Consider the following 22,221-nt stretch of genomic DNA (forward strand, 5'->3'; position numbering starts at 1 on the left):
AAAATACTGGAGTAGCTGAGCGGATCATTCTTAACTGATAGCAGCTGCAGGAAATTTGCTTTCTGTCTCTACTCCTAACTTCCATAAAGAAAACAAAGTCAGCTATGCTTCCATAGAAGTTAAAGACAAATTTAATCAACCCCCAGAATCATGGGATGGCCTCTTTTGGAAGGGACCTCCCAGCCCACCCAGTGCCACCCCTGCCATGGGCAGGGACACCCTCCACTAGCCCAGCTTGCCCAAAGCCCCATCCAACCTGGCCTTGAACACTGCCAGGGAGCCAGGGGCAGCCACAGCTTCTCTGGGCACCCTGTGCCAGGGCCTCAGCACCCTCACAGGGAAGGATTTCTGCCTCACATCCCATCTCCATCTCCCCTCCTGCAGCTTCAGGCCATTCCCCTTGGCCTGGCACTCCCTGCCCTTGGCACCAGCCCCTCTCCAGCTTTCCTGGAGCCCCTGCAGGGACTGGAAGGGGCTCGAAGGTCTCCCCGCAGCCTTCTCTTCTCCAGGCTGAACCAGCCCAACTCTCTCAGCCTGAGGTCTCCAGAGCAGAGGTGCTCCAGCCCTCGCAGCATCTCCGTGGCCTCCTCTGGACTCGCTCCAACAGCTCCATGTCCTTCTTGTGCTGGGGACCCCCGAGCTGGACGCAGCACTGCAGGGGGGTCTCAGCAGAGCGGAGCAGAGGGGCAGAATCCCCTCCCTCGACCTGCTGGTCACGCTGCTGGACACGCAGCCCAGGACACGGGTGGCTTTCTGGGCTGCCAGCACTCATTGACGGCTCATGTTGAGCTTCTCAACAATCAATACCCCCAAGCCCTTCTCCTCAGGGCTGCTCTCCATCCATTCTCCACCCAGCCTGTAGCTGTGCTTGGGATTGCGCTGACCCGCGTGCAGGACCTTGCACTTGGCCTTGTTGAACTTCATGTAGTTCTCACAGGCCCATCTCTCCAGCCTGTCCAGGTCCCTCTGGATGGCATCCCTTCCCTCCAGCATGTCGACCCACCACACAGCTTGGTGTCATCAGCAAACTTGCTGAGGGTGCACTCGATCCCACTGTCCGTGGCACCGACAAAGATGTTGAACAGAGCCAGTCCCAGTACCGACCCCTGAGGAACGCCACTCATCACTGATCTCCACTTGGACATTGAGCCATTGACCACAACTCTTTGAGTGTGACCATCCAGCCAATTCCTTATCCACCGAGTGGTCCATCCATCAAATCCATGTCTCTCCAATTCAGAGACAAGGATGTTGTGCGGGACAGTGTCAAATGCTTTGCACAAGTCCAGGTAGATGATGTCAGTCACTCTTCCCTTCTCCACCAACGCTCTAACCCCATCACAGAAGGTCACCAAATTTACCAGGCATGATTTGCCCTTAGTGAAGCCATGATGACTGTCACCGATCACCTCCTTATCTTCCATGGGCCTGAGCATAGTCTCCAGGAGGATCTGCTCCATGATCTTGCGAGGCACAGAGGTGAGACTGACCGGCCTGTAGTTCCCTGGGTCTTCCTTGTCTCCCTTTCTAAAAATGGGGGTTATGTTTCCCCTTTTCCAGTCAGTGGGAACTTCCCCAGGCTGCCACGACATCTCAAATGCGGTGGAGAGTGACTTAGCCACTTCACCCGCCACTTTCCTCAGGACCTGTGGATGCATCTCATCAGGTCCCAGGGACTTGTGCACCTTCAGGTTCCTTAGAGGGTCTCAAACCTGATCTTCTCCTACAGTGGGCGGTTCTTCATTCTCCCAATCCCTGCCTTTGCCTTCTGTGACCTGGGCGGTGTGGCTGGAGCCCTTGTGGGCGAAGACTGAGGCAAAAAAGCCATTGAGTACCTCAGCCTTCTCCATATCCTGGGTAACCAGGGCGTCCCGTTTCATTCCGGAGAGGGCCCACATTTTCCCTCTCCTTCCTTTTATCGCTGACATCTCTATAGAAACTTTTCTTGTTGCCCTTGATGTCCCTGGCCAGATTTAATTCTACCAGGGCTTTGGCTTTCCTAACCTGATCCCTGGCTGCTCGGACAGTTTCTCTGTATTCCTCCCAGGCCACCTGCCCTTGCTTCCAGCCTCTGTAGGCTTCCTTCTTGTGTTTGAGTTTGCCCAGGAGCTCCTTGTTCATCCATGGGGGCCTCTTGGTGTTTTTGCCTGACTTCCTCTCTGTTGGGATGCATCGCTCCTGAGCTTGGAGGAGGTGACCCTTGACTACAAGCCAGCTGTCTTGGGCCCCTCTTCCCCCCCAGGCCTTTGTCCCATGGCACCCTACCTAGCAGGCCCCTGAAGAGGCCCAAGTCTGCTCTCCTGAAGGCCAGGGCAGTGAGCTTGCTGTGCGCCCTCCTCACTGCCCTGGGGATCTTGAACTCCACCATTTCATGGTCTCTGCAGCCAAGGCTGCCCTTGAGCTTCACATCCCCTACCAGCCCCCTCCTTGTTGGTGAGAACAAGGTCCAGCATGGCACCTCTCCTCGTTGGCTCCTCTGTCACTTGGAGAAGGAAGTTATCATCGATGCATTCCAGGAGCCTCCTGGATTGCTTGTGGCCTGCTGTGTTGTCCCTCCAACAGGTATCGGGGTGACTGAAGTCCCCCATGAGGACCAGGGCTTGTGAACGTGAGGCTGTTCCTTCCTGCATGTTCCTGCTGCTTCCCCTGGGCCAGCCAGGGCATTTGACTGTCCCATTCTCACACAGATGAGGAGAACTAGCCTTGCAGAAAAGTACAGAAGAAATTTTAAAAGAGAAAAAGAAAAAAAGAGAAAAGTTCTCTTCTAGGCCATCTTCATGAACAGCATCACTGCAGCAAACACACAGCAATGGCTTTTGCAGAAGGGTCCTCCTTTCCTAGAGTATCACTAGCCAAAACACAAACCAACAGCTGCTTTGTTGCAGTTAGATTTAGCTCCAGAGAGCAAAGAGAAGTGTCTGGAAGTAGAGCAGTGCGCAGGACAGTAAGGGTACCAAACCTATTGATCTATGCACACTGAAAGTTATGAAGATGCTAGCTTGGATATGCTAAAGGAAACCCCAGGAAGGACGGACTGAGTTGGTACAGCGTCCTCTTGAATTTAAAAAAAAGTCTTAGCACAGGATACAGAAAACAATTTGAGACTTTAGGATAAAATGGTAAAGTTTTCTTACTGCAAGCTGTTTGGAAACAAAAGGATGCAGGAGCACTTCTAAGTCTTCTCAAATAAAAATGAACTTTCACCTTTAAGTGACAAAAAAAAAAAATCAAGACCTAAACCAAGGTCGAACCCTGGCAAGCTTGGATCAAGCAGCTGCGCGACCTGGGGAAAGCCGGTCAGATGAGGGTGTCAACAGAAGTGTGCTTTGTGGCACACGGGGTACCCTGCTCCTGCTCTCACCCCTCTGCAGGGGGGGTTCCTGGCAAAACCCAGTCCCTCAGGCAGGCACCATCACACCGGTTGGATGTGCGTGCGGAGCGGCGTGCTGCGCTTTGTCCTGGCACCAGTGTCACCATGGGCCACGCTGGAGCACTTCAGGACAAGTGTCAAGTGCTCTTGACTCTTTGCAGCCTACTTAAAAACGCCATTTTAAATTCTATGTCCTGAAACTGGCTTGCAATTTCTTACCATCTAATGGATTTAGTAATAGAGAATATCCACTAGAACAACTCAGACTCTTAACTTTAATCCCTTCAACTTGGTAATTGATTTCTTGATCTATCATTACCCTCTATGGCCTATCATCCGCATTAGCTCTCTAATGTAACAGCAGTTTTCATAATTTTCTCCTGAAGCTCCTGTGCAGACTCACTCCAATTTCTCTGGCTTGTAGCTTTTTGTCACTTCTCCTCTTTTCCATAATTCCCACTGATACCATGTGCTGTTATAGTACCGTCAATTCAGGCCAGACTTATTTTGCTCTCCAAGTCTGAGTCACTTAATCTCTGAACAAATCTACCCACTCTCTCCTCTTGTACTTCCACACTACAGCATCATATCATCAGGTTGGCATAAGCACCATATTTTTAGGTGCCTCTGCTCAGCAGATGCATTCAAGTTCTCTCTCTCTCCTTTGTCTCTTCTCAGAATCATTCCAACCTTACCATCTCACCAGTGGTTTTCCCCCAAAGCCTTACTTTTAAGGTTAAAGTTTGGTAGCTCACAAGCCTGAGCTGGAATCTGCTTCCTGCCCCATGCAGGCATCTACATTGGCACTCAGCTCATGCCATAAACCTCTACAACAGGATTAAAGGATTTAAAAATTAACAGTTGCAGGGCCCTCAAAGTTAGCCTCCTACTATTTTTTTTTGAGAGACATTTCCAATTAATCTGTTTTCTGAGCTGAAGTTTACTCCCAGTTTCTTTAAAGCAACGCTTTATTTGCCAAGAGGCAAACCCCTGCTACTGGGGAGGGGCACTGCTCTGCTCAGCAGGGACATTCTGACATGCTTCATGGAACTTCCACTTTTACAAATCCCAAGAGGGACAATTTTTGCCATAGCATCATCTGGGTCTTTGCTACAATGGCTTCTGCCCAGGTAAGCCTGCTCCCAAACCTAAAACTTTGCTCCTTTGTCTGCAGTAATGCAGATGTCCAGCCCACACCTTCAAGGAGACAAAAGTGCTCCAGAAATCTACTCGACCATCTGAAACTTCAAAAAACTGCTCTTAAACATGAGAAAAAACTCAGCACTGATTTCTTTTGGTTTAGTATTAACAATAGCAGTCTTTTAGCAAAATGCTGTTTCCTTCAAGTACTAAACCTCCTCCATTACAGCTACGCTACAGAACATAAGTGGCCAATGTCCATTGCAAAATGGAAATTAAGATGCCTTTCTACAGACATAATGTGACTACACATGGCTACCTTGCAAAAAAAATTAAACGTTTTACTACACAAAAAACACTTCAAATGTATACATTTCACTGACTATGCTGACCTGTAGACAAATTGATAACCTTAAGGGAGAAGACTTTCTTTTAGTTTCAGTCTTCTCCCCTTGTCCTTCCTTTTTTCCTCACTGGCCTATTTCAATACATTTGCTCCCCCAAATCCATGCAGTTCACCTTTATGCACCAGTTGACCCACTGGAACCTGAGCGCTGGGCACCATGCTGGCTTCGTCGCCACCCAGCAGGAATTTGTCACCAACCTGCTGCAGAAAATCTCCTCGCTCGGGAGCTGCAACCGCCGTCCCTGATGCCCACACTGCTGCACCCTCCTCCGGCGCAAGGACCAGAGGTTTGCACGGGGACGGAGAGCAAGGCAGGCGACAACTGTCCCTGACCGGGAGCCGGAGGGTTCAGCACGCTGCTGAATTCCCCCAACCCGGCGGCTGGTTTTGTGCACTCACGGAGGAAGGCGGGATGGTCCCACGGCAGCCGGAGGCACGTGCATCGCAGCAGGAGATCGAGGACGTCGCCAGCTGCGGGTACGGCACACGCTTCGCAAATTTTGTCTCTATATAAGAAATGTATTTGCAAGTTGCAGGACACAGCAGAGAAAGTTAAAAACACAGGAGGGAAGCCATAGCAGGGAAAGCGCGGTTGTTGGAAACATTATTACCACAGAAGTACATTGGACTACCAACACTTTTGGGTTTTTCCTTTAAATGTATCCCTACTGCATTACAAGTCAATTGCCAATATTTACATTTCTCAGGGCTATTGTATCTAGCACAGCATGGCTGCTACATTCCCCAGGCTGCCTAGGTATAGTCCAAAATGTTTAATTACAAGGTATTTCTTAACAATTAATCTGTATCACTGCAATGATCCGTTTCCTGCGTCCCTCAGTATCCTTCAGCTATCTCCAGCAGACGTTATCATCCAGACTGGGAGTAAGATGTTGCAGGAGGAAAAGTTCTCCTCCCAGGTGCCGACTTGTGCTCTGGTGCAAAAGTTTGTTTTAACAATCACAGATATTTTACCGATTCCCGAATCACAGAGTCCTTAGCTGTGCGTTGCAAGAACTGTTCCAGTGCGGTTTCAGTGGTTCTTGTGCTGAAGAACACCTAGAGGCTAACTATGCGGCACGCACAGAGGATTTATCATCACACCGAATGCACACCGTCGTCCTGCATCGCTGGATTTGCTACTGCACCTTCTGAGACCATCTACATACCTCCAACACTTTTCAGAGCAACTCTTCAGAGCAGCTCTGAATCAAGCTTGCCTTTTTTATTTTTTTTGGCTGCAGAACCCCTTTGAGACCAATCTTAGCTTCTTGTTAAACATATACATGAAATAAAAGCTCCTCCCTTGCCTCGTCTAGCGTAAGGCTCCTCTTCTCAATTCCCACATCTAACACAACTCTAGACCACCCCAAGCCAGAAAACTGATTTTATTTCTCCACTCCAGCCCTTCCCATCATCCATAGAGGACTGGGCTACAATGATTCTAACTAGAGATGGAGTATTTTTTTTTTTTTTTTTAAAAAAAAGCACCTTATTTTAACGCTAGCATTTTACCCTCAGCTGGGACTTAGACAGTTGCCTGAACTGCAAAGGAAGTACTCTCAAGAGACAAATAAAAATCGCTATTTGTTTTCAGCAGCATTTAACAAAACATCTCGCTGTTGCAGGTAACCTGCAACGCCTTGGCACTGATGAGCACACCTCGAGTGCTCTCCTCTCCGGAGACCTCCAACGGGAAACCAGTCCAGAAGGGGAAGGCAGGTCTTTCAAAGGGTCACGCAATTTTTGTACTCTGGGAACACTCAGAACATAGCCACGCAATATATAGAAACAATGAGCTAATCATTTCTCTCCTGCTGCATGTACAGTAAATGTCCTGTTTTAACTTATCTGCCTCAATGACCTTAAATTTCTGTCCCTATTGCAGAGACTCAGGATCTAGGAATCTCCTGCAATAAATTCTTTAGTTTGCATTTCCTTAATTCGGACAGATTTGAAAGTACCATAAGAGATTATTGCTTCTGCGGCAAGCAGCAAAGTGCCTGCAGATGTTTCCATCTCACAGGGCATGGGAGCAGACCTTACTGTTGAATTTCATAATGAAAAAAAACACATACCTGGATTTGCTTTTTATTAGAAACGTGGTTGACACCACTGTAAGTTAACGTTTGGCTCTTCAGCAGTCACGTGACCCCCAGATTTTGACAGTTTTTGACAAAACCCCCAGATTTTTTACAGCTGAGAAACAAAGTCTCCCCCAGCCCAGTACCATCTCAAACCTCACACGCTACTGCTTTAAAGCTGCTACTAGAGAACGTGGGAGAACGCAGCACGTGAACTTTTGCAGAGGAAGAGAGAGTGCAGGGTAGACAAAGCATGCTGTTAATTTTTCTTTCACAGCATAGTACTTGCAGAGCTTCACTCCAACAGCTAGGTTAATTATTTATACTCTCAGAGCTTATTTTGAACCCGGATCCTGCTCCGTCCCTTGCAGCGCTTGTGTGCCTGGTGCCACGGCTGGCCGGTCCCTTTTACTGGATTACGTCCCAATCAAATTAGCAAGTATGACTTCCCTCTTGATGCCAGCACGAATTCAAATTGATCTGTGCTCCCAGCCACTCTCTCCTGGTACAACTGTTTTGGCTGACCATCTTAACTAAGATCTAGAATTCATTCTAGCAAGGAAATTCTTTTGCCACTATAGTTTAAATTGCGAATAAGCTATAACGAGAGAGGATTTTCTTAGAAGGGCAGTGTTAAGAGACTTTTGTCTACACAAGTAGCTTTGTTACAGATATGATTCACAGCGTGAGTACCCTTCAGCCAAACTGACGCAGACCTTACCAATCCTCCTCTCATCCCTTCTCGGCTATCTCTACACAAGCAGCACACAGCTACAGGAAAACTCTATCAGTTAATGGATCTGAGTTAAGGCTAACAGCATAAAAGGCACAATCTATGCTTCAGTCTCTAACAGTGAGTCTTTAGCCATCCCTTAAAGTTTAAATGTTAAACCTAAAATCTTAAATCATTCCATTTAGAGATCATAGCCTGTATTTAATTCTATCTTCAGCTTCAGTTCTGCAATTTGCACCACTGATTGATTGCTTAACAGAACCCGGGGCCTTCAGGAGGCCACATTTCCTCCTATTTTCCTTCAACTCTTCACCAAAAGATTTTAAATATTCTGTTTTATTAGAGTTTCAGAAAAGGTTCAAGAACCATCAGTTGCCTGTACTATACAAAAGCCCATTCCCCCAAACTGCAGTGCTGCTTCACACCTTGAAACTAACCACTTAAAGTCCCTTTTAAAACATTAAATTTGCTCTGCTCTGTTGATGATTTACAAGTTATTCCCATTGCTTTCCAATTTAGGGTAAGAGGTGACAAAAGCGAGATAAAAAAGAAGCATACCTAAAGTATGATTCTCTTCCACTTTCGGCTACAACTCCTAAGTAATTATACAATGTAACATATCTGGCAATAAGCACATCTTGAGGATGTCTGTAGGATTTTATATTTTTTAAAAGTATTTTCCAATATAACAAGAGTACAAAATACTCACCCCTTGGGATCCTTGAAACTGAATTGAAGGTTGAGAAGAGACACGATCCTACGAGAGAAAGAGAATAAGTAGAAGGTAAATTAAATGACAAACCTCCGCGTGACAGCAAAAGGTATTTCCCTGCAAAAAGAGAAAGGTGGATGCGCCCACGGCAAACTGGAAGGCTCCTTGCGCCTGTACCATGATGCAGGCACCGTTGGGGTGCAGCAGCCAAGGCTCCAGCAGAAGTTCTGGGCTCCTCGCAGTGCCCAGGGTTTCCTCCGCTCGGCGCCGAGCAGCCCGAGAGCTGGTGTTTTATCGTGCTCGGCAAGGACACCAAGACACCACGGGGAGTCGGAGAAATCGCTGACAATCGTACAAGGATGTCTGGTGGCACTGAAAGGGCAAACAACCCCTCGCCTGCCCAACAGGCCACTGAAATGTGGGAGTCCAAAACGTCACGCTTTCCCCCTCCCAGACTGCCCTGCTGTCCCAATCGCTTCTGGATCGGGATTGGCTTCGTTTCTGCAGACTATTCCACACCATTTTCACACGTACTTGCGTTCTGGGTATCAGCCTGAACTACGTGATTAACACAGGCAACCTGCCTACTCAAAAGGTCTTGATAACGATGGCTTTCCTCGTTAGGACCACGCTCAGGCCCCCATCGCTTCCCCACTGTCACAGACAACCTGCTCTTCACCCGGACCCCCACGCTCGCACCAGCACTGCCAGGAGCACTTCAACGCTGCAAACCAAACCTGCCGCCACAGCACCTTTTGTGCTGCTCCCAGCAGAGCAGCCAGCCGGCTGTCCTCAGGGAGGCAGGGAATAACACCCCTCTTCTGCTTTTACACTCTTAACCTAAGCTAATTGCCTCAGCTAGCACGTGTCTTAAAGACATAAAGAGATTCAGTACAATCAAACTGGCTCCGAAAAATCTTCTGAGCTCCCCCAAACAATCCTCACTTCTTCAGCTAGGTATCTGCCAAGGGAAATGTGCAACATGGCCAAAAATAACAAAAGTCACCTGCACCTTGTCTCTATCATTTCACAGCACCAAATGCAGCCTGTTCCTGACCTGCGAGGATGGAAGTGTCCTGCACTGCTTCTGTGCTAACACCACAGTCCATGAATGCTTGCAAATGTTAAGGGAAGAAAAAAAAAAAAAAATGGAGGAGCTCGCTAGTTGGAAACTACTTTTCTCTGTCACAAACTGGCTTCTGGTCAGATCCACTCCTCAATGCAGCCCAAACAACACCACAACCAGTGCCAGCAGGAGCCCACTGATAAGAATATCCCATTTTAGCAGCAATGCTGACTTTGCTCAGCTTTACTGAATCCTGAAATTATGCTGCTGGACACAAAAACATAGGGCAGCTATGCTGACTAGCTTAATCTGCTAAGCTATGTCCACAGGGTGTTACAGGGACTTTGCCAACCCACTGCAAACACTTACATTAAACAAGTTGCACCAAACGATGAATTCCTAATGAATACAGACTTTATTCCAGCAAAAGCAGTGGGTTTGGACTTAAAATTTAGGTGCCATTCAGGAGCATTCAGGACTTGGCATCATTGGAAAGGCGAGTTAGATCCAACCCCGTCCTCTCCCTCCAGGCTCAGGTGCCTCCTCCTTCCCTTGCACTTGTCTCACCCTGCTGCAGTAAAATCCATCTCCCTCACCCAGCAGAAAACTCCCTGCGCTGGGCTCGGCGATGAGCTGACGCTGCTCGCGTGGCTGCCAGCGAGCGCTGGAGCCGGCGGAAGGCAGGCAGCAGGAGTGTGCGGCTAAGCCGAGCCTCACCGGTGCTCAGCACCGCCTGCGAGCTTCACCGATACCACAAAATCCCAGAGCGGGGCTCAGGCAGAAATAATCCCACTGGAGAGCTGGAGCTCCCGCACAAATTCGTGGCAGGGTCTTTAAAAATGACTATGCTTGTTTTTCCACGATCAGAGGCTTATACGCTCTCTCAAGTTACGCAGCAGACAACATCATCTACAGCCCTAAGCCCAGAAATGCCTTGATGCAAATTTGTCTGCTCCATAAACCTTCCAACTTAATGCCAGAAAGTTTCAGAAGTGAGCAGAGTTTGAGATTACTACCGTACCTATCTGCTTAACCAGCACATACAAGTAAATTCATTTAAAAATGCAATGGGTTACATACGCAAAATCTGATGCACAGTTATGAATCCTGACCCTTGTCTGAGGTTTTCCAGAATGAAGTTTAAGCTCCACACAGAAATTAATGTTTGAAGGCAATTCACCAACCACCGAGCCAGACAGGTGATGCAATGATTGCATTGGATCGTGCAGCAGCCATCACCTTCTTAAAGCTGCTCACAGAATTTGACGCAAACTGGTTTTTGAGCTGCAGAAAATGTGCTGCTGTAACTAGCTACCTCCCCTGCTTCAGTGCAAGGAAATGCCATTAAAAAATACCTGAATTTAGCAGGGCATCAAGCAGACAGGTCTCACCTACCCTCTGGCAGGTGTCTGGAGCAGCAGGGTGCTGTGGCAGGGAGCGGGGCAGGGGGCCTTGGCCCTCCAGCCAAACCTTCCATCACCCCCCATGTCCGGAGAGCCGACCGCTCCGAACAACCACCACACAGACCTCAGGCTTCAGTACGGATGCAGGAAGCACTTCTCCAAGCCCCACTTCCCTCAGATCACCCAGTTTTCCTGCTTTTCTTTTCTTGCAGCAAAGAGCATGAATTTTTGGAGAAGCAGCTCCCTGCGAGAGACTAGGGGTCCCACCGCTTCCCCATGCCCATTCTCCTCACGCTTCCCGACCACCCGCCTTCATCAGGAGTGTTAGCAGATGCATCCCTCATTAGCCCCGTCCTGCATGCATTTACACACGTGCTGTCCATGAATTAGTTTAGCCCCTGTCCAAACTCCCCAATGCTGCCCCAGCCTCCTGTGACAGCAAGGTGCAGAAGTCCGCTGTCTAACAGGTGAACAGACCCACCTGCTTTACTTCTACCTGCGGGGTCCATCAGCTGCCCTCTCGCTCCAGCACTGCACGACACAGGCAGTACCAGCTCTACAGTCACGTCACCTACAATTCCTTGAGCTGCACCCCGCATCCTTCACTCCCCAGTGGAAAGCCCCAGCCTCTGAGGTCTCTCCTTGCAAGGCAGCTGCTACAGCTGGAGAGAGCGAGCAGAGGACAGCTCTCCTCCCTCATACCCTCACAAACCAGGATTGCACAGGGGACTCAAAATATGCCCAAGAGACTTACACACCCTCCGTCACCCTCAGTGCCCTCCCAGGTGGTGCCTGGCTCTTTGCATCACCAGACAGAAAAGCTAGCACGCTGAACAAATGATTTCCAAGGACTGGAAAGAGCGACTCCAAGATCTCTCATTCTGTAGTTGCAACTACCCATTCCAAGTTTTGTGTCATGCAGAGCTTATTTTTCCCCTACATGTTACTTTACCTATGGTGAAAACCACATGCCATCTTTTTTGCCACCAATCCAGACTGGCAAAGGCCTTTCAGGAGCTCCGTAGCATCACTTTCCAACCACCTGAAAAATCCAAGTACCACCTCCAAGCTTTGACATCTCAGTATCTTCTCCAGGCCATCGCTGAATATGTTGAGTGAAACTGGCTCCAGGACTGACACCTGGGAAGTTGGAGATGCACTTGCTTCTGCCCTGAAGAGCCACCACTAAGGCAGACCCATTTCTGCACATCGTTCCTCCAGTGCCGATCTGACCGGCATCACCTCTCACCTAACATGTGAGCTGACCCCTCTTCCCAATCTACTCTCACCAGTTTGGCCAGTTCAGTCCAAAGTTTCTGGAACAGTGTAAACTTGAAAACCCTATGATCCCACACCCGGGGCACAAACTCCAGAGTCACACCTAGTTAATCAGAGGAAGTGATCCTGGAAAAACTGTTAGCGCCCAAAACAGCTGGCACAACTTGCACATTAGTATGAATAATCAGGCACCAACTCAGCTGAAAACCAACCTACAAAGAGCTCCAGGCACACTTCACTTAAGTAATTACTCTTTATTTGCATCTGAAGATTGTATTTAAGATAAGGAGTAAGTTCTCCTACGCAGGACTGGTTAAAAAAAAAAAAAATAGCTAGAGGAGCTGTGACAGTCAGGTGTTAAATCTCTAATGTGGGGGGCAAAAACTGAAGAGCTAGCTGGCTTTCTTCTCCAGGTCCACTATTTTGCTCAATAGTCTTTGGGCAGGGACTGCGTCTGCTCGCAAGACTCCAGATCTGTGCGCACACATGGCACACTGCAAACAACTCAGATATTTATAAGGCACCACCCTTGTATATGAAGCTAATTATCTACTGTTTTCATGCACGTTGACTCAGAGTGAGCAGAAGATGCCTTTGTATCAGCACATTAGCGATGGTGATGTATAATAAAATTTTTCATGTGCTTCAATAATTTTAAAAGAGCTATGTATTATGTAGGAGGAGGCTAAAACAAAATACTGGTGCTCTCTGGCAATGCCATCCTAAGGATTCCCCCCTCCCCTCCTCCTGGCAGCTTCTCCCCCCTGCCTCGGGTCTTCCAGCCACCCACTGAACCCAAAAAGGTTGGTTTTCAATTCAGAGCATGGCTGTGTATCAGCACCACTTACGCTGAGGAATTACAGAGGTCTCCTCGCAAGGAGAAGAAAAAGCATTTGGAAGGAAAGACTACCTGCACTGATAAAGTCCATTAAATCACTACAGATAGCGTATCACTGCCACGGTGGATCCCTCCTTACGTTCACATTCCAGCGAGCACATCAGTCACGTCACACTTCCCAACGGCTGCAAGGACCGAGGAACCGAAGCAGACAGCCAGGATGCACTTAACGAAGTTCAGATCACCAACTCTGACCTCCAGATGTTTAATATATTGAAACAACCACGTCGGGGGCGGGGGGCAGAGCCATTTTGGTACATAGACATGGAGATACAACAGGAATTTAGCATCCTTTGGTGTATCCATTCTGATTACTTTTGGAGTTACATTGTTTTGCTGGCTTTTTTTTTTTTTAAATATACAATGTCTTCACACAATCTGGACACTACTGGACACTGGCAGGAAAACCCAAAACATTGAAAAAACCCAAGCACACAGCTCCACAACTGGAATACTATACAAACCCTGGAGACGCAGTGCTCATCGTTACACCAAGAATACTTCACAAATACCAGTGCATTTATCCTCGTATTCACCATCAGTGTGCATTAGTACCATTTTACAAGCAGTAACAAAAAGAGACGATTAAGAAGTGTTACCTGGTAGTTTTGGGTGTCAGATGTGAAAAATACAAGTTTTGATTTTAACTACTGAGGCTCATTGGCACTTGACATTCTCACCTGTAGCTCCTGGTTCCCTTTGCTGTTCCCAGGACCAGCACACAGCAGCAGCAGTCTCCACAAGGGATGCTCTCAAGGGGAGCACTCGACTGCCCAGTGCCAAAACTGGACTGCCAGCCCTGGCACCGGGACAAGGTCAGCAGCATGCAGAGGCAGAGGGGAACAGGGCTCCTGGCACATCTCATCAGCTCGCCCCGTCTCCTGGAGCCACACAGCACTGATGTTGCGGCCCTGGAGCCAGACAGGAGCAGCCTTGGGAGACGGAAAGTGGTGGAGGTGCTGGCTCAGATGGTGGGACTGCCCTTCCTCGGGAAGCTGACAAATAGATCGACTGAGCTGTACTGGAAAACAAAGTTGTATTCTTGCTGCGTGGGCATCAACTGCTCCACAGCCCACGTGCCTGAGAGAGGAAGGTCTGGCTCCTTTCCTCCAGTACTTGTGGGTCTCATCCATAAACGCATTCAACTCGCTAATCTAGAAGATGACATTCCCAAAAAAACAGTTAAATGGGTAGTTTTCTCTAATGGAAAAAAGTGGGATAGGACTTTCCCCCTTCAGGAGTCATGAAACCTCAAATCAGTTCAAGCCATCTCAAAATTTCACCCTGGACGTTCAGCTCAGCTGTGCCAGTAGTGATCACCCGTGCAGGGTGCTGGCAAGGCTCTACGATCGCACAAGGCGCTAGGATCAAGCCATCGGGTCTGCCAGGGCAGTGTTTAACTGCCCTTCCTGCAGCCCCGTGTCTCATCAGCCACAACCTCCTGACATCTGAAACAGGATACACATCTTAGTCACTTCATACCAGACCTCTGATTTATCCAGGGCAGTCCTGTGCGCTAGACAAGGTAGGAATTCTGCAGGAAGGTAATGCATCAATACCACGGGAAGAACTACAGCTACCAACCAGCTACCCCAAAGTATCTGTAGGGATTAAGATTTTTTTTTTCCCCCCCACTAACAGACTTGTTTGAAATTGGACTCAGAAGTTAGCACCAACACAAAAGCACACAGAGTGATGTCATCCAGACCTTTCTTGTTGCCATAAGAAAACAGGTTCAAAAGAGCTTGCAATCTACCAGCCATTGATGAAAATGCATTTATAATGAATACTTGTATTGCTCAAATCGATTAACTCTGCATTATCAGTTACATCGTACATTAAGATATCTGCAATCTCAGATTTCAAGAAATCAAACAAAAATAGACACACAACTTATCATCACCTCTCCATCAGTATATTTAGACTGGCAACTTGGAGGCAAAACTGCAGAGATGTCACACAGGCACATCCCTTCTTTTGCACAGAAGTGAACATCACTCCCCTGCAGTTTGGATATTGGTGGCAAATATGCTAGAGGCAGATTTTCACTTAGGTACCAACAGCAGAATGACGTGACTCGGGCTCTCCCAGCTCCACTGTAGGTTCTGGAGGTGCCCGAAGGGAACCAGACTCTCCTGCAGAATCCTGTTCCCAGGAAGATCTTCAGTCTGTTCCCCTCCACTCCCTCCAGCCATGCTTTTGCTCACTGCCAGCTCGCTTCACTCCATTCCCTTCCCTGGGAGCCAGGAGGGACAATAATAATATTATCACAATAACAATATTATTGTTAATATTATTATTATTGTCCAGGAGGGACAATAATAATATTAGGAAGCTCCTAATAATTCTTGCTCCCAGCCTTCTCCATCACTCCCAGGTAACCCCAGTCTGCTGTTCTCTGTCCTAGGGCTTACCTTCCCAATCTTCTTGTGTCATCACCTTCAGATCCCCCTCCAGCCAAGTCCCACACTGTTAACCCCCCAGCTGCTCATCTAGGGTAGCATCTCCCCACCGCAAGGTGCCAGAGCCCATCCTTATTATGTACCTGAATCGAAACCCAGCACAGCTGCGGGGACGTGCAAGCTACAGCTCTGAAAAGGCTAACGAGGTGTCCACCTTAGAGCTGACCTCGAAAGCAAAAAAGCAAAACCTGAGATATCTGCCCCACCCGTGCGCAGAAGCGTGTCCTCATTCCTAGCAGCACGCTGCCAGAGCTCCCGAAAAGGCCAAACTTTTCAAACAAACAAGTTTCCTAACCCCCAGCCCAAACCCCAGCCACCTGAGGCAGGTACAAGCCACAGGAAAATCCGACCCTGGTAAATGAAATATGGCAGAGCCCTATGACTCCATTTCAATTGCTGAGAGTGGGGGAACATCAGGCAGAGATCACATTTCATATGCTGACTCAGCAGCTCTGCAGCTGGAACGTCCAATGACTGAAGAATAAAACTTAAATGCAAAACAGATTCCTAAGAGTCACAATTATCCTTTGGTTTGAGAAGCTCAGATTTTACAGGCCAAAACCTTTGCTTTAACAGAATGTGGAACAAAATATGCACCTCCAGCTGCCTTTACCTGGAGAAGCACAGCTGAAACATGACTGTAGATGGACATCAGTCCTGCAAAAAGCCACATCAGTTGTAGGCAGCGCTGTCCCCACTGCTCTGCAGACACTACTCAATGCAGCACTCTCTGATCTGCTTTAGAGCAGTCAGCAGATTAGGTCAGGCCACCACCACCGAGAGCAAAATTATATGCTGTAGCCAAGCCAGATGAGAGACTCCATGTGCACCAAGGTAAAAGGACTCCATTTCTCTTTAACCTGTTCTCTTTATACTGCTTCCGAGGATCATATAGTAACCCAACTTTACAGCTAAACCAGAAAAAAGTGATTTTGGGGTTTTTTGCTGGGCTAAGTTTCTGCACAGAGGGCGGAGTTGCATGCTATAACTTGGGCTAATCTAATCAGTTAGTTACCACTGAAAAAGGGAGGTTCTGCTCCCACCGCTTATCCTGGCCACGTGCTCTCTATGCCCTTCCACTGCCTTAGCTCTCATGCTTCTCCATCCAGTGCTAAACCAGCGTGGAAAGAGAAATAAAAGAACCTCACAACAAAACAAATTGGTTCAAAAAAAGTCATAGAGGGCAATGCAAGGGATGGAGGGAGACGATGTACTGTGGCCAGCAAAGCCATGTCCAGCAGCACCAAGGTGCCAGAGCTGCTGAGCCCCGCAGCATGGTCCCACCGGCAGGCACGGCTCTGCCCGAGGCGAGCAGGGATCATTCAGCCTTGCTTTAGGGCAGGACCCCAGAGACCCTGCCTGCCTATGGGACATGGATGCTACACCAGGGCCGGTCATCCTGCACTTCTCACTGCTCTCTGCAACTCTGGCCTCTGAGGGCAACATGTGGCACTCAACTGAACTAAAGCCAAAGTAGTACTCCCTGCTAAACAGAACTTGATTTTTTAAAAAATGAGCCATGCTTTAAATTAATACTGCTACAGATGATGCCCAAGGATCTTAAAGCATGCTGCTTAATATTGTCAAAGAAAATCTAGGCAAGAAGAACGTCCTCCACCATCTGAATCCAGTCTACCCCAGGCCATGATGACGGAGTGCATAAAGCGAGTGAGGTATCAGATTTGTCCCCACCTACACCAAGCTGCAGAGATCAGGCCTGCTGAATGAAGAGAAACAATCTGATCTGTGTTGCTGAATATGGAGTCAAAGTTGGATGTCTTTAATGTAAGAGTTTCAGAGTCTTTAGAGTTTTTTTTAACTGTTACACCAGTTAGGAAAATCCTTAGCGGAGGTAACAAGGAGCGAGTGGTTCATTCTTTATGCAGACTGTTTAAATTTGAACGTTAAAAAATCAGGTATACAGAGCTTGATTACATGCTGCCTAGGTTCTACAGGTGATGGATAAGTAGGTCATTGGAGGGTTGTCCAGACTTATCACCTCTACGAGCTTTTCAAAATACTACTTGTGTTACGCAGAAAAGATCTCCAGCACAGAGGCAATGGCAGAGCTGTAGGTTACCTTCCCCGTATCCCCGCTTCTCGGTAATGCTGATTTTAAGCCTTTGTTGCAAATTTTTCAGTGGCGCAGTCAGAACTGAAGTGGGTCAGCAAAGCAGCTGACCATTGAACTAGAGAGAAGGAAGGTATCACCAGCTACCAGCCATCAATCCTGTCCTCCTCCGGCACCGCACAGACGTGTGAGCTAGCGGATCACGGCTGGACCTATTTAAAATGGAGACCTCAGAAAGGGACAGTTTCTCCTCCCTCCCTTGGTCCGCACCCCAATGGTGATATCCTTGTCAAAGATTAATAACACAAACCAAAAAGCACCTCCAATAAGACAACTCCGAGGATCACTTCCTGACAAGTGTCACAGGAGGTTTTCCTGCCAATGCAAGAGTCAGAAATGTGTGATTTGGTTAAGTAGCTGAAAAGATTACCCTTTTTAAACCCAGAAATTCCAGAGGCTAGAATAACAGAGCTTCAAGTTTTTATGTTCCATTATTCCCCCACTTGCCACTGCCCAAATGGCCCATCCAAACTCCAGCGAGACCAGATTATGGAAAGCGGACCTGCAGGAAGAGTTGGATCCTCCTTTACAGTTAGGGAGATGAAAAAATAGTGAAAGAGAGAAAAGAATTTCAATTATCTTCTTGATCATAATGACCACAAATAGCTCTTTATTCAGTTGGCAATATCCCGATGATTAGGTATGTATTACTCATTTTTCATGCAAAATTACATTAGCTTGGAAATTGATCCTAGTTTAGGGAAAAAAACCACAGGTAAATAATTTACCCAAGTCGTTTCATAAATTAGAAATAATTAAACCTCTTCCAAGACGTATTCACCTGCAGTAAAGAAAGCAGTTTTATTAGTCAGCACAGTTTCCAACTTGTCATGTGTTCAAACAGGCAAAAGCGTCTGATTTCAAACTGTAACATCACGTATCGCACTTCCACCACGTGCGCGCAACCTTTTGGGAATCTCTGCTCCCAGCTACCGCAGGAAACACCCAAGGTGAGGAGTCGGGCTCCTCAACGCTCGGCTCCCATCACAAGGGAAGCGCTCTGGTCCGAGAAGCGTGTCCCACCTGCATCCCACCGGCTGCGGGAAGGCATCCTTTCTCCAGAGCACAGAACTCGTTTGTCCTGAATTAATGACTTTAAATTAGCCGTAAGGATCCCGGCACCACGAAACGCGGCTGCAACTGCAAATATCAAATACCTGAGTCACTTTTAAGGACGGCGGGGACGTGTGCTGCCTCCAAGCCTCCGGCAGCCCGGCCGGTCCCTGCCATTGCCCACTCGCGGGGCTGCTTCACCCGCCGTGACAGCGCAGCAAACGCTTGGCGAACGCTTGCCTCGATAACGTTTGACGACAAACGCATTAATTTCGGCCAAGAGGCACGCCGAACCGCTGCCCAAAGTTTACCAAGTGTCACAGCGCGGAGAACGTGAAACAACCCCCAACTTTCACCGGGCGCTTCGCACCCGTCCTCCGCGGGCCGCCTGCCACCGGGACGGCTACGTGCAGAGAAGCCCACGGAGCGCGGGTGGGCGCCCAGCCGTGCCCACCGGGTCCCCGGGAGGCGGGGGGGGGGGGAGATGTCCGCGGCACCTGCACACCCACCGCCGCGGGGATCGCGGGAGGGACCCCGCGGGTGGGGGGGGGGGGGCCGGGGGGGGGGGGGGGGCGGCCGAGGCTGCCCGGGGATGCGCGCAGCGAGGACGCGGTAAACACCCCCGCCCGCCCGCCCGCACCCCCCCCCGCCCGGTGCCAACCTGCCGAGCCCAGCCGCCGGCCGCGCCCCCCGCCCCTCACCTTGCAGCTCTGGTAGCTCTCCAGCGCCCGCAGCGCGGTCTCGGTCAGCTTGACGTGCAGCACCGTGACGTTCGGCGCCCCTTTGCCGCAGGACACGCCGTACCGCTCCCCTTCCCGCAGCTCCGCCATCTTACGCGCCCCTCAGCCGCCGCCGCCACCGCTGCCGGCCGCTACGGCCATCCCGCCGCCACCGGCCCCGCCGCGCGCAGCCGCGTCGCACCCATTGGCCCAGCGGGGCGGAGCCCCGGTGAGGGGCGGGGACGGCGCGCGACGTCACTATGGGACGCTGAACGGCAACGGCAGCGCGGGGCGGCGCCTCAGGGCCGGCGGTGCCTCAGGAGTGGCGGGGGGGCGGACACACACACAGAGGCGCACAGACACAGAGACACACACGGACACACACACGGACACACAGACACAGACACCCACCCACCCCCCCACACACACACACACACCCGGGCGGCCCCTCAGTGGGACTACGGCGCTTGGGTCTCAGCGGGGCGCCCCCCCCCCCCCCGGGTACCCGGGCGGCCCACGGGCCCCCGCTGGCTGCGCCCCCCGAGGCGGCGGACGGGGACCTGGGCACGGGCAGCGCCGGCCCCGGCCTGGGAAACGCGCGGTCCCGCACGCCTCGGGCACGCCGCCGGCTCGGGGTGTTGGTACGCCCGGGGCCGCTTTGCCAGCGTCGCCTGCTGCAGCGCTGCGGCTAGCGATCGCTCTTTTTAGCCTAAAAAAGGGAGCACGCGGGCCATTCTGACTGTGAATGAGGGATAATGGAGCGCTTTCTGTAGAAAACTGCTCTGTGTCGTACCTGGCGGAGCAGCTGAATGCGGCTGCCCGACCCGCAGCGGGGTTACGCTGGGCCTGCCAGGAGCAGAGCGGGTGTCCGGGGGGGCCGTGCAAGCCTCATCCCTCTGGTGAACCCCCCCCACCGCCACCCCGCAGCTCCCCAAAGAGAGAGAAGCCCGCAGCACCCAAAGGCTCCGTGTGCTCTGCGGGAGGAGCCGGCATGGGAGAGCGACGGGGTTAGCGCCGGCCGAAATTACAGGCTGATAGTTCTGCTCACTGTGGGTTGCCATTTAAGTTACTTACATCCAGGGAAAATATTGTATAGGCAGCTTAAAATAGTTTTACTTTCATTTTGCCCATACCCAATCTTACTCCTGCTCTACGATTCATCTCAGTCAGCTGGCACCAGAAAAAAAACAAACTTGTCCCGTCTTTACAGGGTTAGGGTTTAAAAGCACGCTATTTGAAATACGTTGACGGTTATCTTCAAAAGCACATTGTTCATGTCACACATTAAAACCTTGTCTTTACCCTCAAGACCACGTCCGTATCTGCCCTGGCCTGGTCTCCGGGCTGCCACGCTCAGATGATAATTTACTGTTTCGGTTTTCATCACCAGTTTTGTTATTTTTCTCTGTTAATTGTTGCTCTTTCTTCTATACTGCCCTAGACCAAAATATCTTTCTGATATATATACACACACATATGTATGTATACACCCTTATACGTATATCTACACGTATATATGTGTACATATATACGCCCTCATACAACCCCCTTTCTTCAGATCATTTCTCACTATGTACCTGCTCAGCTTCACTTTTTTTTGTGATGGTTGTTTCCTGGCCAAATTAAGCAAATAAAATATATAACGAGAGTTGGTTACAATCTCTTGGTCATATAACGCTTAATTCTATCCATACTGTGCCATTTCTTATTTAGAGAAGGCTTCATTAAGTCCTGTGTTATACCTATAGGTGTGTCTACGCAGTGCTCTGTTGCAATCAAGGTCGCCTGTATATGTTTCTTTGCAAGACTGGTTCTCTGGAATGTGAATCTTTCTTAACATGACTATTATACGAATAGTAATATCTCAAGGACCAATAGGGTATGGAAAGCAGCTATCAGTGATTTGATGTCTGATGTCAGTGATTCGTGAGCAGCAGGTCAAGGGAGGGGATTCTGCCCCTCTGCTCCGCTCTGCTGAGACCCCCCTGCAGTGCTGCGTCCAGCTCGGGGGTCCCCAGCACAAGAAGGACATGGAGCTGTTGGAGCGAGTGCAGAGGAGGCCACGGAGATGCTGCGAGGGCTGGAGCACCTCTGCTCTGGAGACCTCAGGCTGAGAGAGTTGGGCTGGTTCAGCCTGGAGAAGAGAAGGCTGCGGGGAGACCTTTGAGCCCCTTCCAGTCCCTGCAGGGGCTCCAGGAAAGCTGGAGAGGGGCTGGTGCCAAGGGCAGGGAGTGCCAGGCCAAGGGGAATGGCCTGAAGCTGCAGGAGGGGAGATGGAGATGGGATGTGAGGCAGAAATCCTTCCCTGTGAGGGTGCTGAGGCCCTGGCACAGGGTGCCCAGAGAAGCTGTGGCTGCCCCTGGCTCCCTGGCAGTGTTCAAGGCCAGGTTGGATGGGGCTTTGGGCAAGCTGGGCTAGTGGAGGGTGTCCCTGCCCGTGGCAGGGGTGGCACTGGGTGGGCTGGGAGGTTCCTGCACACCCAAACCAGTCTGGGGTTCTGTTTCTTCAAAATGCTTTGATGCATCTTGAAGTTTTCACCAGATCATAACACATGCAGCAAGTGGTAATGCAGAGTCTGTACAAAAATAAAGACAAGAAAGTAGAAGGAAAAATGTTTCCATGAACACCTTGAAGCAAGTTCATGCTCTTAGTAAACCAGTGCATTCAGCATCCTCCTCCTCCTCAGCTCTCTGTTCCCTTAGCACATTCTGCCATTGCTCAGCTCTTTAGAGGGTTTTTTGCTTTTTACTTTCCTCCTGTTTGTTT

The 22,221-nt window shown here is 49.6% G+C and overlaps 1 protein-coding gene across 8 annotated transcripts in view; it reads right to left on the bottom strand.

Moving 5' to 3' along the window:
* Window positions 1–19,641, bottom strand: part of ELL2 (elongation factor for RNA polymerase II 2) — a 45,633-nt gene extending 25,992 nt beyond the window's left edge. For 2 of the 8 annotated variants that reach the window (XM_054809919.1, XM_054809924.1), the window contains exons 1-2: window positions 19,438–19,635; window positions 8,443–8,490 (exon numbers count right to left, since the gene is read on the bottom strand). In XM_054809919.1, coding sequence (XP_054665894.1) covers window positions 8,443–8,490; window positions 19,438–19,566 — 177 coding nt within the window. In that variant the 5' untranslated portion in view covers window positions 19,567–19,635. Of the gene's footprint in view, window positions 1–3,134; window positions 3,469–5,315; window positions 5,424–8,442; window positions 8,491–19,437 lie in introns of those variants that run through there. The other 6 variants (XM_054809927.1, XM_054809921.1, XM_054809920.1 and 3 more) reach the window with 5 other exon arrangements.
* Window positions 19,642–22,221: the final 2,580 nt, after the last annotated feature.

Source organism: Grus americana, chromosome Z, assembly GCF_028858705.1.
Source record: "Grus americana isolate bGruAme1 chromosome Z, bGruAme1.mat, whole genome shotgun sequence".
Classification (NCBI taxonomy): domain Eukaryota; kingdom Metazoa; phylum Chordata; class Aves; order Gruiformes; family Gruidae; genus Grus; species Grus americana.